General features: G+C 40.3%; 1 protein-coding gene across 3 annotated transcripts in view; it reads right to left on the reverse strand.

The window, feature by feature from the left end:
* The window catches only part of LOC311519589 (bifunctional heparan sulfate N-deacetylase/N-sulfotransferase 4), a 175,493-nt gene that overhangs the window by 62,274 nt on the left and 97,090 nt on the right, over window positions 1–16,129 (reverse strand). For all 3 annotated transcript variants that reach the window (XM_084626233.1, XM_084626235.1, XM_084626234.1), the window contains exon 7: window positions 15,136–15,264. In XM_084626233.1, coding sequence (XP_084482359.1) covers window positions 15,136–15,264 — 129 coding nt within the window. The remainder of the gene's footprint in view (window positions 1–15,135; window positions 15,265–16,129) is intronic.

The following is a 16,129-nucleotide window of genomic DNA, read 5'->3' on the forward strand; positions in this document are numbered from 1 at the left end:
TGTATGTCAGCCTAAGTTACATTGGCATACAGCCACCACAGTTAGAACATCGCTTATGCACATACATAGTTGGCTCCTTTTACTGGCAGTGCAATACTCACTAGGAGAGCTTGTATTGCTGCAGACTGCAGTGCACTGTGGGTAGGTATCCCACTGTGCACCTTGCCACCATCCAGCACAGTGTCTTTTAGGATGGTTTTGTAATGCCTGGTGGAGTCAAAAATGAGTCATGTAGGGGGGAGCATGGGTCAACTTTCCATACTGCAGTATTCTCCATCCCATAATTTCATCTGCATCCCATAATTTTCGCACCTTCTTTTCAAAATCCCACAAATCCACATGTCCCTCCTCACGGTCTGCCAGCTCTAACAGAAGCATGGAGCCTATATAGCTCTGCAGTATTGTCATGAGCATTGCAAGCACAATGCATCTGATCCTGCAGTACCTGCAAAGCTGCAAGAGGAGCCGTGGGGACTATGATGATTCCTTGGAAGCCAGATTATTGTGGGACACAAAAAGAATCAATTCAAGGTTGTTGGTGGCGTTTCTGGAGCAGCTAGAGATGGTGAACAGCTGATTTTGGGCCCAAGATACAAGCACTGACAGGTGGAATCACATTGTAATGCAGGTTTGGGATGACAAGAAGTGGGTACAGAGCTTTTTAGAAGCACAAGGCTACATTTCTGGATCTATGTGCTGAACTCACCTCAGCCCTCCAGTACAGGGACATCAAAATGAGAGCTGCACTAACAGTTGAGAAGAGAGTGGTGATTCCACAGTAGAAACTTGCAATGCCAGATTGCTACTAGTCAATCAGGAATCAATTTGGAGTTGGGAAATCCACTGTGGGAGCAGTTGTCATGCAAGTGTGTAGAGCTGTTAATTGTCTCCTACTATGCAGGACTGTGATTCTTGGCAATGTGCAGGACATAGTGGATGGATTTGCAGCAAACTAAGGTGAAGTGTTTCAGAGTAGCAGCCATGTTAGTCTGTATTTGCAAAAAGAAAAGGAGTACTTGTGGCACCTTAGAGACTAACAAATTTATTTGAGCATAAGCTTTCATGAGCTTTCATCCGAAGAAGTGATCTGTAGCTCACGAAAGCTTATGCTCAAATAAATTGGTTAGTCTCTAAGGTGCCACAAGTACTCCTTTTTTTTTTAAGGTGAGGTGATATCCCCTATTTGGCATCTGACCACCTGGCCACAGAGTGCATCAATGGAAAGTGCTATTTTTCTATGGTTATGCAAATGCTGGTAGATCACCAGAGACACTTTACTGACATCAGTGTCAGCTGGTCTGGGTAGGTGCACAATGCTTACATCTTTAAGAACACAGGAGTGTTCAGAAAGCTGCAAGTAGGGACTTTCCTGACCAGCACATTACCACTGGGGATGTTGAAATGCCAGTGGTAATCCTGGTGACCCTTTGCTCTCATGACTCATGAAGCCTTACACCAGCCACTTCAAGAGCACTGAGGAGCACTTCAACACAGGCTCAGCAAGTACAGAATGACAGTTGAATGTGCCCTTGATCATTTGAAGGATTTTTGGTGTTGTTCACTCACAAGATTAGACCTCAGTGATAATAATATCCCTATGTTCATAACTGGCTGCTGTGTCCTGCATAATGTCTGTGAAGCAAAGGGGGTAAAAGTTTCTGCTGGGATGAAGAGCAGAGTTGGAGTGGTTGTCTGCTGAATTTGAACAGCCAGATACAAGGGCTCTTAGAACAGCTCAATGTAGTGCTTTACAGTCTTGGGCCTGAGACTCAGGCTCCTTGGAAGTATCCATGGTGCTGGTGGGGTAGGGATGGGGTCTTCGCTGAGTATGGCATGCATCTCTTTGTAAAAGCGGTAGGTCAGTGGCTCGGCACCAGATTGATGGTTGGCCTCCTGGCCTTCTGATATGCTTGCCACAGCTCTTTTGCTTTCATGTAGCACTATTGCTGGTCCCTGTTGCAGCCCTTTTTCTGCATCCCCCAAGCAATCTGCATGTAGATGTCCACATTTCTGTGCTTGCACAGCCTCTTCCACCCACATGCCCAATATCTCCTGTCTAGTCCAGGCAGGAGTGCTCCTGGAGCATGTAGCCAGCATGGTCAGAACTCAATAATAGAGAACTGCTAGGTGTGATCACCAAGTCAGGCAATCAGAAAAAAGAATTGCAAAAATTTGCAGGACTATAAAGGGGAGGACAGTAGAGCTCACAATGGTGACCGGAGTGATCAGTTTAGGACATTGTAGGACAGCTGCTGGCAGCCAGTAATGGTCGACATAAGAAACACAGTGTCTACACTCACACTGCATTGACCTAACTACATCAATTGTGACTCTGTGCCTCTCAGGCAGATGGTGTTATTAAGTTGGAGTGGCAGAGCACTTACATCAGCGGGAGGCAAATTTAAGGGAAGATATGCACAACTAGGTTTATGTAAGCTGCCTTATGTCGACCTAACTTTGTAGTGTAGACCAGGCCATATAAAGGTCTGAATTTGAAAACTAAAATGTTAACTAATAGTTTTATTTATATCTATACATGCATAAACACACACACACACACACACACACACTACTAGTTTAGATTTTAGTTTTCAAAATAAGACATGCATCCTGTGATCATATTTTGATTTTATTTCTGTTATATGAAGAAATTAGACTGAATAGAGAAACAGCTTTTCATGCAGCAGAATGACAGGTGCTCACTTCACTGAACCACAGTTGAAAAGCATGATTTTGATTTACTAAAGAAAAAACAGTTATTGTTTCTACCAGTCACAAAACTAGCTATTCATAAATGTACCATTTTTTAAAGAAGTTTCCTTTATTTTTTAAAATATTTTGCTATTTGGCTGGCTGAAGTTTTATTTTAGTTCATTTCTGACAATAACTAGACTTAGTAATCAGAGTGATTTGATCCAATTTTTGTTTGGACCAATGACACACAAGCAACTATGATGTGTATCATCTTATTCTGACATCTGCATAAAAGAACAGAGGTAAAGCTGCTTCAGAAACAGTTGTACCCTCTCGGTAAACTACAGTCTGGGGGAAAGAATAGCCTTTATGAAACATCATAACAGAGCCTGTTCAAATCATTAACACATTTTCTTAAAGTTTGTTTGAAACTTCTGCATCCAGCATCAGCACAAACAGGATCTTTGCAATTTTCCTGAGTAAACTGAGTTGTATAGTACTTGAATTTCAAGTCTCTTATTTTAAAGGAGTACTTGTCTCTAAGGTGCCACTAACAAATTTGTTTGAGCATAAGCTTTCGTGAGCTACAGCTCACTTCATCGGATGCATGAAGTGAGCTGTAGCTTACGAAAGCTTATGCTCAAATAAATTTGTTAGTCTCCAAGGTACCACAAGTACTCCTTTTCTTTTTGTGAATACAGACTAACATGGCTGCTACTCTGAAACCCCTCTTATTTTAATGATTTAAAGGCAACAGCAGCTGCTTGTTCCCCTTTAGTGTTTCATTAAGGCATTTTCACTTTAGGTAGCATCAAAAACTCAACAGGTAGGTTAGGCCTCAGACCGTCCAGAGCCCCAGGCAGTACTATAAATGAAAGGGGTATAGGACGTAGTCAGAAGCCAAAGGGGTCCTTGGGGGAAAAGTTCAACAAGCACTGTTACAGTTAATGCATGTTAAGTCAAAGAAATGTATTTCATGCAGCATAAATGTTCAATTACATCTCCCCGGATCATCCCCTAAAAGAGATGAAGAAGGTCTGAAATAATGTTCAGATATCTATCTACTACTTTCCCCTGCTTCTTTGAATGAAGGTGATCAAAGAAGGCTCAGTTTTACTTTACTAGTCTTGTAGTTGGACATAAAACTATTATATAGATATAGATATATAGATATAGATACACACACACACACACACACTGGGAAATGGGTGTAGGAATTAGTAGTTAATATGTAAATAGGAGATGGGATGGCTATAAAAATACCAGAGCAACAGAATTTTCCCAATTTTCAACTTTAAGAGGATATTCTGAGTTCCTACCACCAAAACACATCCCTTTCGCAATCCTGATCCCACAGAGCTGTGATAGAAGGGGCTTGGGTAGGTTTTGGACAATGCAAGAGAGATGCCCAGGAGGCATTATTACCTCCTTCCATCCCTACTTGATCAGGCATTTTCTGACATAGTGCTGGAGGGCAATTGCACTGCACAACACGGCTCATGAAAATTAGGGATCGGTGAACCACTTATGAACTATTAACCATAAGTTTTGCCCATACCTCAAAACAACTCTTTTTTTTAGGTTTAAGAAACTTTAATTTTCTTCGCCAGCATTCATTTTTGTGCCTTTCTGCATCTCCTGGCTTAAGATAGGATAGGGAGAGGATGCTATGAAATAAGAAAAAAAATTGTTCTTCTCTTCCTGGGCTAAATGGAACTGTAAGTCTCACAAGCAGGAATGGCCTCATAACACTTTCCACTCCATTTTGGATACCCAAGATACTGAAATACTTTGGATAAGGTTCAGACTACAACCAGATCTTGGAATCTTTCTAAATTTACCCATCCGTATCTAGATATCTGAAAAATGAATAATTTTTGAATCATAAGAACTGATATTCAGTTGGGGTAAATCAATGTTGCTCCACTGATTTTAACAGAGCTACACCAATCTATGTTAGCCTTTTTAGTGGGGTGACAAAAAAGTTTTCTTTCGTAATTTTGAGCTTGCAGTGCATTTTTATATCTGACGTAGAACTGAATAAATCCAAGACTAGAGGGTTTAAGATTTGTCATAAATATAAAGGGAAGGGTAAACCCCTTTGAAATCCCTCCTGGCCAGGGGAAAGCTCCTCTCACCTGTAAAGGGTTAAGAAGCTAAAGGTAACCTTGCTGGCACCTGACCAAAATGACCAATGAGGAGACAAGATACTTTCAAAAGCTGGGAGGAGGGAGAGAAACAAAGGGTCTGTGTCTGTCTGTAGTCGTTTTGGCCGGGGACAGAACAGGAATGGAGTCTTAGAACTTTTAGTAAGTAATCTAGCTAGGTATGTGTTAGATTATGATTTCTTTAAATGGCTGAGAAAAGAATTGTGCTGAATAGAATAACTATTTCTGTCTGTGTATCTTTTTTGTAACTTAAGGTTTTGCCTAGAGGGGTTCTCTATGTGTTTGAATCTAATTACCCTGTAAGATATCTACCATCCTGATTTTACAGGGGGGATTTCTTTATTTCTATTTACTTCTATTTTTTATTAAAAGTCTTCTTGTAAAAAACTGAATGGTTTTTCATTGTTCTCAGATCCAAGGGTTTGGGTCTGTGGTCACCTATGCAAATTGGTGAGGCTTTTTATCCAACATTTCCCAGGAAAGGGGGGGTGCAAGTGTTGAGAGGATTGTTCATTGTTCTTAAGATCCAAGGGTCTGGGTCTGTAGTCACCTAGGCAAATTGGTGAGGCTTTTTACCAAACCTTGTCCAGGAAGTGGGGTGCAAGGTTTTGGGAAGTATTTTGGGGGGAAGGACGCGTCCAAACAGCTCTTCCCCAGTAACCAGTATTAGTTTGGTGGTGGTAGCGGCCAGTCCAAGGATAACGGATGTAATATTTTGTACCTTGGGGAAGTTTTGACCTAAGCTGGTAAAGATAAGCTTAGGAGGTTTTTCATGCAGGTCCCCACATCTGTACCCTAGAGTTCAGAGTGGGGGAGGAACCTTGACAAGATTAATCATAAAAATTCTGACCCAAGCTTATCTACAGCAGAAAAAATTTAGCACTATAATCTTATTGCCTTCTTGTTTATTACATAGACTACTGGAAAATTATATTTGCATAAACATCTCTAAGACCATTTCATACTTCGTTACACACACCTCCTACACACAAAATGTTGTTGTTGTAAAGTATCTCCTTGTACTGCCTGGAAATAATTGAAGCTATTGCTGGAGCAGTAAAACCATAAAATTCCTGCAACTTTTTTTAACTTGTTAAATTCTTTTGTAGGTGAATGTATTGCTCATAAAAGCAATAGACTAACAATACTGGCTAAAACAGTCCAAGAGGGGACCTGTCCAGTCCCCCGTTCTCCCCCAAATGCAGAGCCCAGACAACTTCCTTACTTTCCCTTACTATTTAGCCACGGTCTTCTCAGATCCAACTATTCTGGTGTAGCAGAAATGCCCACTAGGTGGACAACAGTGGTACAATTAGAACTCATTTATACTGAAGCCTAAAAAGGCTTTGAACCCAGAGTGTAAAGACCCACTGTAGTGCATGGTACCCAGAACTTTTTCATGTATATATGATTTTTCACTTTGTGATATTTCATATTTTAGTTCTAATGGTGGTGACAGGGTCAGCATTGTAATGATTATTTTGCTGGGACAAAAGCTGAATATAACCTGCAGCTTAGTTAACTCCATCATGAGCAAAGAAACAAGACAACTTGACAATTCATGCACTGACAGTGGTATAAATTATTCCTGAGAGACAGACCTCCATGTGGATAACTTAGGTAACAAAATTAAGTTTGGCATGAGTAGGGACCCAAAAGCAACAGAACTAAAGACACAGTCAAATCTAAATTCCATTTTCAGTCACCAGAGGGAAGAATGTTCTTCAGTTCCACAGCCATTGATCCAATAGGATTCTGCACTGCAATCCATGTTACACAACAGGTCTCTGATCAATTACCTCTAACCAAGTACCCAAGGTGATGCTGGAATAGTACTCAGAGGAGTTAAAAATGAATAAAAGGCTGTGATCCCATTCACTGAATGGGCACAAGACCTGCATTCGATTGCCAGCATGCATAGGAAAATTACTAGCCCGGATACTTTTCCAGGGGTAATCATTTTTTGTCAAGGTCCAAATTTCTTGGTCAAGGAATAGTCAAGGTCCAGACTCCAGAGAAAATAATACAAAAACAATAACAATAATAAGTAAATAAAAATATTTTTATGGCTCGTTGAAAAGCATCTGTTGGTCTGGATTTGGCTGCTCTGCCTACTGACTACCCCTGGTTTAGAAGATAGGCTTTCAAAGCACAGAGTGGTGACTTGATTTACAACTGTCTTTTTTTTTTTTTTTTTAAAGAGAATATCAGAGATTCAGCAATGCACTGTAGGATACAAAGGGTAAACTGGTGAACTCTGTGATCAAGTTTAATAATAGCTTCAGATGATCATAGAATCATAGAATCACAGTGGGCTGGATGGAGTAGTGGTTAATACCCAGCCAGCCATGGGGGCAGTGGGAGGGGAACTAGGGCCTGCCGACTCCACCATACTCTGACCCAGGGTCCCGGGAAGGTCAGCAGGGTTTGGCCTCCAAGGGGGGCCCTCTGAGTTACCCTCTCTGGTTTACTTCCTACCTCAGCTTTCCTCCCTCAGCTTCTGGTCCTAGATAAAGAAAAAGAAACCAAGCCATCAGCCACAACTGGGCTCAGCGTATAATCCTGTTCCTTCAGGGAGGCTTCTCCAATCTGTTTGTGAGGAGTCTTTAGGGTAGGTCTGTCCTCTTCCCCAGCTTCCCCCTTCAAAGCTGGGTTGCTGCCTTTTCAACCATGTCTCCAGTTGGAGCATGCTCTTTGGAGGGGTGGTGCTACCTGGGTACAGTACTGTTCTTTAAGCCCTTCCAGCCCAGTGTGAGATTTGTATACCCCGTCATATCCGCCCCCCATCAAATATGAATAAAAATGCTATCTTGGTGAAAATTGGTGCCCCCCTCAAGTAAGTTTTTTGATTACCCAACAAATGCTTTACTGTTTAATTTGCTAAACAACTTTTCAGTTAGTTTCATTAGTGCAGCAAGCTTTATGATCAACCAAATCTTGGGTAGTAAAGTTGCTAAATAGTAACAAGGTATCAGATTAATTAGAATTTAACTAACTAATTTAGGGGAATGATAAAGGTGAGTATTTACTCTTAGGAATAATACTACTGACATGAGAGGGATTTCACACGTAATTAACTGCTCCATAGTGTGAGTAATATTTCACATTATGGCCCTTATAGAGGAGTAAAGGAATCTGCATAAAGACCCCACATCTCACCCAAACTTGAGAAGAACCTGAACTGAAACAACTGCTCTTGTTGTTTTTTCCAACCTAAATGGAAACAGAAAGGACCAAAAGTCCACTGGTAAACCTGTAACAATTTTTCCCTTTCAACCCCTTGTTTCAGACATGCGTGCAGGGGTGAAGGACTGGGAAATCTATTCACTTCTCAAAACCACCACCCAGGAAGGAAGTTTGAAAGGGAAAAAACAAATTTATATCAAGTGCATATGCTAAATATATTTACACATTAGTCCAAAAATATATTGAGTATCTATATTAGCAAAGTGTTCATCTGTTGTAATTTGAAGTGGGGTAAAGATCTGGTAGTGAGGTTCTGCAGGAGATCTTCAAGGATTTTTTTTTAAATTAAATTATCTTTCATTTGGTGCAGTGTGGTCCAAATCAATATATTATTTTTATGAGCTCCAAGGATGAGTCATGTCTGGCAGGGATGATTTAGTAGTATGCAGAGAAAGAGCAAACTCCATTAAAGCAGAGAAATCAGACCAACCTTCCCATCAGTTTGGTGGCAGAATTTTAACCAGGGGTAACCAGAAGTCCCAGACAGCTCCTTCCAGAACTTCACTAGTGTGGAAGATTGCATTGACTACATCCATGGTATACAGTACCTATTCTGCAGATAAAAAGCCTGATGCAAAGCCCATTAAAGTCAATATAAAGATTTGAAGTCAATGGACTTTGGATCAAACCCAGTTAAAGGAACTCTGTTTCAAGAACTGCCAATCTATCACCTTTCACAAGTACTATACTCACCCAAAGGTTCAAAACAATAAAGAGGACTTTGAGAGTGGTTGTGAATGTTCATTTAGAAACAGAAAATAACATAATCCTAATGGTAAGAGAAGGAGCAGTGGTAGTAGCAACAACTGGAAGGCTTGCGCTGGGAGATGGATAAGGCCCTTAGTGACTCTTACTCCAACTCAATTTTATAGATAAAAATTAAGAATAAAGAAAAACTTGCACTGTTCCTGCTAAAAGAGTGAACAATACCATATACAGTGAGACAACTGATTAGCTGTGTCAACAGAACTCAATCAAGGCTGTTCCCTAACCCTGTCCTGAGTATGAGGTTCTATGCAAAAGAAACATGCAGTGTAAATCATCAGTTGTCTTGGTAGCCTGGCAGTGCTCTCAGTACACACACACCCCCACCCCCACCCAAGTGGAAATAGAATTTTACACAATCTGCATACCCCATAGGGGTCTATTCGTCCCACAGTTGGGATCTCTTCTCCCCTGGATGCGTGGCATAATTCACACTAATGCTAATTGGAGTGAATCACACACATCTAGGAAAGAAAAGACCCTAAAGAGCATAAATTAATGTAAGCAAGTCACATTGGTATGAACAGGAGCTACAGTACATCTGCAAACATCAGTAGAGGACACCTCTGTACCTTTGTTTTCATACAGCAAGGATTAAACAGTGCTGTTTATGAAAACAATGAGCACAACCATTTTGTTGCTACAGTTCTGACGAACACAAGGCTTTCTACAAAACCTGAGATGCTATGATATATGCTATCAATTATATGCAATTGGGATGATTATGATTCAAATTTTATTCCACAAAGATATGATACATACATGGATTATATTAGGTATCCAATTTTGCATCATTTCTATAAACATGCTGTATTTATATAATTATATGCTAAAATGTTTTTCAGTGTCTTTTTCATAGTTCCTCTAACAAGCAAACACCAATTTATACTGTACTGCACCTGTTTTTAGGTTGTAGGAACAGCAGAGAATGATACACAAGCAAAAGGAAAGCTCATTAACTAATCTAGGGGTATGAAAGTTTCCCAGATTGAACACTGCACACTTCTATTATACACTAGTGTCAGTTTCAAGTACATATCACATTCAAGCGCCTATTTTTATTCAACTGAATTTACAATTGATAAATGGAACAGTATAGTAGACACTGATGCCTGGCATTTTCAGGGAGTTCAGAAGACACAATGGATTTGACAGTGTTAGTTCATAACTGCCAATTCAAAACCTATTTAGAACCACTAAATCTATAAACTTCTTCTTACTCTGGATAAAAAAAGAGCTCTCCATTAGTTCACTTATTAATGTGCTGTTTGTAAAGCAGGACATCAAAACTCTATTTATTAAAAAAGGTTCTAACTCAATATGAAGGTTTTGTTCTGTGCTCTCTCCAAGACATCCTGTGATAAGACTGGCTGTTGCTTTTACTGTTGTCAGTTGCTGCATGTTTTATAGGGCACTACAGTGGCCTGACTTGAATGATGGTGGGGGTTGTGGTATATCTTTCTTCAGCTCCCACATGATTAAATGATGTTTCTTCCAGTCTGAATAAGGACGATATGGAACATATACATACTTAACGCAGATTTAGGGAAGTGCATGCCAGTATTTCACTGGCAAGGCAAAGTTCAGTAAAATATCAGCTTTTGATGAAGTCATGATAGAAAATAATCAGAGGGAAAAAAATCAAACATTAACTGTACAGATATAAACCCACTCTTTTCAAATGTCACCCAATATTATATATTTTACTTTCAAGTTATTGGAACTTACTGTGGTCAAACAAGCTCATATACTAAAGGAAATCAGAAAAAAGCCCCCAAACAAACAAAAAGCCCCACCCCTTTTTTCCTTTGAAAGCCTGTAGCTTTTAACTCTATCCTGATTTCAAATAGTCTGATCAACAAAGATATGTAGTCTAGTTAGAATATATTGGGAGTAGACTGCATGGAAAAATAATGTATCTGCTGTATCATCTTTTTCACCTTTAATTAACAATGAGAAAAATGAATACAGGACATTCCTCAAACAGCAGAAATACAATAAATTACACTATATTCATATCTGACAATTTAATGCATAATATAGCATAATGCCTCATAGAGACTAAGTTATGTAAAAGGTTTTTACCCTGCTACAGGCTGCTATACTGTGGCCCTCACTATGGCATCAGAGTGCCTTTAAAGAAAGGTATTTAGACAAAATTACAAGAAATCACACGCACAAACAGTGGTTTGGAACAGACCGGGCATGTGGAAAGGAGAGACGCACCAATAGGCTGAACAAGTTAAACTGATTACCCATTATGTAAAAGTGAAATGAGAGGAAAAGAGGCTGAGAGTGAAGCGGGGAAAATGGACAGACAGGAGAGCAGGTCTGAGAAGTAGGGTGAAATTAGTTAACAGGGAAATCTGAAAATATTAAGGGCATTTTAAAATTAGTTTTGGAGATATGTTGGAATAGAATTAAGATGACCCAGGAATTGGGTAATAATAAAGCTTTCACTTCCTGGAATGAGACTAGTTTGGCTGTAGAGTGCTGAACTGTCTGAAGTTTAGCAAACAGCAGTTTAGGAAAATCATAGATTTCCTAAGGAAGGAATTGAGTGATGCATGGGTAAAGATTACAGTGAATGCATGGTCTCATGAAGGACAAGTTCTAGCAATGTTCCAGAAGCAGTGATAAGCCAAAGTTACAGATGAGGGAGATGTGGGAAGACAAGATTTTCTGAGTTAGAGAGTCATGGTGGATTCAGAGAGATAGGACTAAGAGTAGGACTTTTTATTCTGATATGTAGGTCACACACACATTGTACATAAAAAGTCTTAATAAAGGTGCCTCACTTCTCTAAATCTGCTCTCTTTGACTCAGACTCCAACTTTGCTCCCAAGGGCCATAGGGTAAAATTTTCACATATGAGCATCTAATTTTAGAGTCTTAAATCTATTTTAGACATCTAAATAAAAGTGGTCTGATATTAAAGGCAAGAAATGAAGTTTCTTTAACTGTAACATACCAATTTGAAAAGGAGTACTTGTGGCACCTTAGAGACTAACAAATTTATTTGAGCATAGGCTTTTGTGAGCTACAGCTCACTTCATCGGATGCATTCAGTGGAAAATACAGTGGGGAGATTTATATACACAGAGAACATGAAACAATAGGTGTTACCATACACACTGTAATGAGAGACTGCTGAATTGGAATTAATTTGCAAACTGGATACAATTAACTTAGGCTTGAATAAAGACTGGGATTGGATGGGTCATTACACAAAGTAAAACTATTTCTCCATGTTTATCCCCCCCCCTACTGTTCCTCAGACGTTCTTGTCAACTGCTGGAAATGGCCCACCTTGATTATCACTACAAAAGGTTTCCCCCCCCCCCCCCACTCTCCTGCTGATAGTAGCTAACCTTACCTGATCACTCTCGTTACAGTGTGTATGGTAACACCCATTGTTTCATGTTCTCTGTGTATATAAATCTCTCCACTGTATTTTCCACTGAATGTATCTGATGAAGTGAGCTGTAGCTCACAAAAGCTTATACTCAAACAAATTTGTTAGTCTCTAAGGTGCCACAAGTACTCCTTTTCTTTTTGCGGATACAGACTAACACGGCACCCTGAAACATACCAATTTGAGCTATTGATGTGCCACACCTATGAAAATTAGGTACCACACAAGAGGTATCACTTTCTGTGTGGAAGAAGGAATAGTAGATGGGGAAAGAGAAGATAATGATGAAAAGAATGACTAGTATGTAATTTTCACCTGTCCTACATCTTAGTTCTCACATCTTAAAAACAGAACCAATGAGAACAGGGAGTGAGATGGGGCCTGATCCATTGCCCATTGAAGTCAATGGAAAAAATCCCATGAAATTCCACAGGTTTTGGATGTGGCCCAGAGTGAACAGTGAGTTAGAGGAGCTTACTTTAGTGTGCTTCTTGAAGAACCTTCTGGACAAAAGAAGTATCATTATAAAAAGTCAGTTCAAACTGATAATGATGTACAAGATGTACAAGTGGGGATGATCACTTACTTTATGGCTATCCAAACAGATGATTTAGCTCTCAGAACCCATGAAGTTTCTCTGCATCTGACAGAGTGACAATTTGCAACCTTAGGCTGTGGATATATGGCCTGATTATAAAAAACAACAGTCCTTAGCCCAAAAGTATTGGTAGTCTTCAAGGCTGCTCTACCATTTTTGCAACCCATGAAACAAAGTTGCTGCATTCTCTGAAAACTCTGGGCATAGGCAAGGGAAAGCATTAGTGCTCCTTTAATATTCAAGTGATGGAGTTTCCACTGCTGAGAGGACACTGATTCTGGCTACAACCATGGGAGAACAATGGGCTGATATATATGGAACTCAGTATTCACCCTTTGGAATGAATTGTGATGGGACCCAAAGCATGTCCTTGCTCAGGAAAGAAATTAAGGGGAGGTGATTTAATAACTAGGTTCAAAGTTTCTCTTATCCAACCCCAGTGAAGCTGATGGGGTTCAAAAGGGTGTAATTCAGAGCAGAAGTTGACTCTAAAGCAGCGGTTCTTTAACTGTGGGTCAGGACCCCAGAGTGGGTCACGACTCCATTTTAATGGAGTCACCAGGGCTGGCGTTAGATTTGCTGTGACCCAGGATTGAAGCCCAAGCCACACCGCCCAGGGCCAAAGCCAAAGCCTGAGGGCTACAGGCCCCCCACCTGAGGCTGAAGCCCTTGGGCTTTGACTTTGGCCCACTTGCATGGGGCGATGGGGCCCAGGCTTTGGGAAGGGCTCCAGTGAGCTCAGGCTTCAGTCCCCCCTCCTGGGGTCATGTAGTAACTTTTGTTGTCAAAAGGGGGTTGCAGTGCAATGAAGTTTGAGAAACCCTGCTCTAAAGAACTAAACAGAAAAAAAACCTCAACTCATGGCAGAGGTTCCTGCCTCCAAAACCTAAAGGAATTTAAAGGATATTCCTCCCAATGCCTGAATTCACACAATTTTGCATCCTTGATTCTTGGTAAGTGGAGCCATATGTATATGATAGTATTGTGTATTAATGAGGGTTTATTAGCAAAGCTTGGGCTGGCTTTATTAGTCAAGAGAAGTGAAGTCAGAAGATAGTTATGCAAGTCATCCCAAATGAGTGACAGTGACACTTTCTACCATATCAAAGTGTATTTTTTACAAACTACATATAAAAAAGTATCAGAAAAATGAAATGTTACTACCTGAGGACGTGTCTACACTACCACGCGGAGTCGAGCTAAGATACGCAATTTCAGCTATGTGAATAGTGTAGCTACAGTCAACGTACTTAGATCTACTTACTGCGGTGACTTCACTGCGGTAAGTCAACAGCTGACGCTCTCCCGTCGACTCCGCCTGCGCATCTCACCCTGGTGGAGTACCGGAGTTGACGGGAGAGGGCTTAGCGGTCGATTTATCGCGTTTATAATAGACTAGTCGTGATAAATCGACTGCTGTTCGATCAATCACTGCCCACCAATCCGGTGAGTAGTGTAGACAAGCCCTGAACAAAATGAAAACTGAAATCTTCTATAATTATAATGTTATTTCCCCCCCCAACATTATCGTGCAGCCCCATTGTGATGGATTAATGACCATACCCACATTCTGTGTCCTCCTCCCACAATGCTCACGCTTCCATTTTTTTCTCTTCATTTCCTCTCTTCTTTCCCCTTCTACATGTGTTCATGCTTAACTCCCCACAAAGAGCAAGTTATATGCTGCGTGGAGTGGAGGTTTCTGTGGGTAGCATCACAGGATTAGGTTATCTGTTCTTTAGCAGCTTGATCTGAATATCCTATGCATGTGAACCTGTTCCTATAGTTTGCCCTATTTGGGGGATGCAGTGGGAGCAGAGATGAAAGATGTGCAGCTTTCAAGGATCCAAAGGAGTGAGAGTGTGTGTTTGTGTGTGGGGGAAAGCACGGGGGAGAGGAAGAACAGGAAGGAGAACCAGGATCATGCAGTTTTCTCCATCACCATTGTTTTCCTTTGCCCCTGTTAGTCTATTCAGTGTCCCCTTATTCCCAAAGGCCTAGCACTGGGGTTGGAAAACAGATACTGTTTGGAAATATATGTATACATTTGTCTCTGATTTGTATCACCTGGGATCCACATTACTCCTTACAATACAGTTTTTGCTTATTTCCTTTTAAGTGCTCACCACTTCTGGGCAAAAGTAGTTGATTTATCGGAACTGAATTAACTATATAGGTTATTCTGTCCCATTCACCTCCAATACTGATAGCAAAGGTACACAGCAAAGGGTAGCAAACAAGGTACATACGGGATTCAGGAGGATTGTGAGGAAGAGTTCACCTCCTCGGATGCTTTTGTCCAATTCTTGAGGGCCCCCAGGATACTCCTTGTAGAAAATTGTGTGGGTGAAAAGGCCACAGGTCTGTCGAGGAAGTACCTGAGAACAAAGTAAAAAAAAAAAAAAAGATAGTGTCATGACCCTATTTCTGCAAGCTCCACCCCAAAAATTTCTTCCGAGTCTCCATTCTGAAATGCTCACAGATGGATTCTTTTGTTCCAGCAGCTGTCTTATTGTAAATAAGCACGATTATGCAGATGTTGAGATCTCTAGCTGCCAGTTGAAAGGCTGCAGTACATGTGTGTTCCACAGCCTTTGTCCAGGCCATTGCATATGTTTCACATAGTAAGAATTCAGGGTTTGTTCTTAGGGATTTTTAAAAGGAAGAAAAGAGCTTCTATTCTTTTAGCAAGGATAGTTTGTTAAAAGACAAATAGCGCTTCTCAGCCATCTTCACTATCTTAGGCTATTAATCTTCTTGCTGGTAAGATATAGCGCACAATTGGTATTCTAGGTTACAGACCCAAAAAGAACTAGTTTATTCTTTCCTTTGCCCTGAAAATCAAATTAGACCCCACTAGTGAAATATGTACTGGGGCTGATAGGACTGTTGAATGAGTATATCCCGAGGTCAGCTCTACATACAATCATAAATCAGGAGATTGTTAGGATTCTGAAAACCAGCAGATGGAAAAAAAACCCCACCAAAAACCTAAAATTTCCACTACTTAGAGCTATTTCATTAACTCTTTAATCACAAGCACATCAGACCTCTGAAGAAAAGCACTAAGAACTGTGATACTGTTCAGTACTTACACAGACATTACTCAATTTTGACTTAGGTTTTTTGCCAGTTTACCATTTGTGCTCTCTTTTGTATTCTGTCCAAATGAACAAAAAACAAAATAATTTACGGTTTCTATTCAGCAAAGCACTTAAGCATATATTTAATATATTTATTAAT

This window comes from Lepidochelys olivacea, assembly GCF_965140295.1.
Source record: "Lepidochelys olivacea isolate rLepOli2 genome assembly, chromosome: 4".
NCBI classification, from domain to species: domain Eukaryota; kingdom Metazoa; phylum Chordata; order Testudines; family Cheloniidae; genus Lepidochelys; species Lepidochelys olivacea.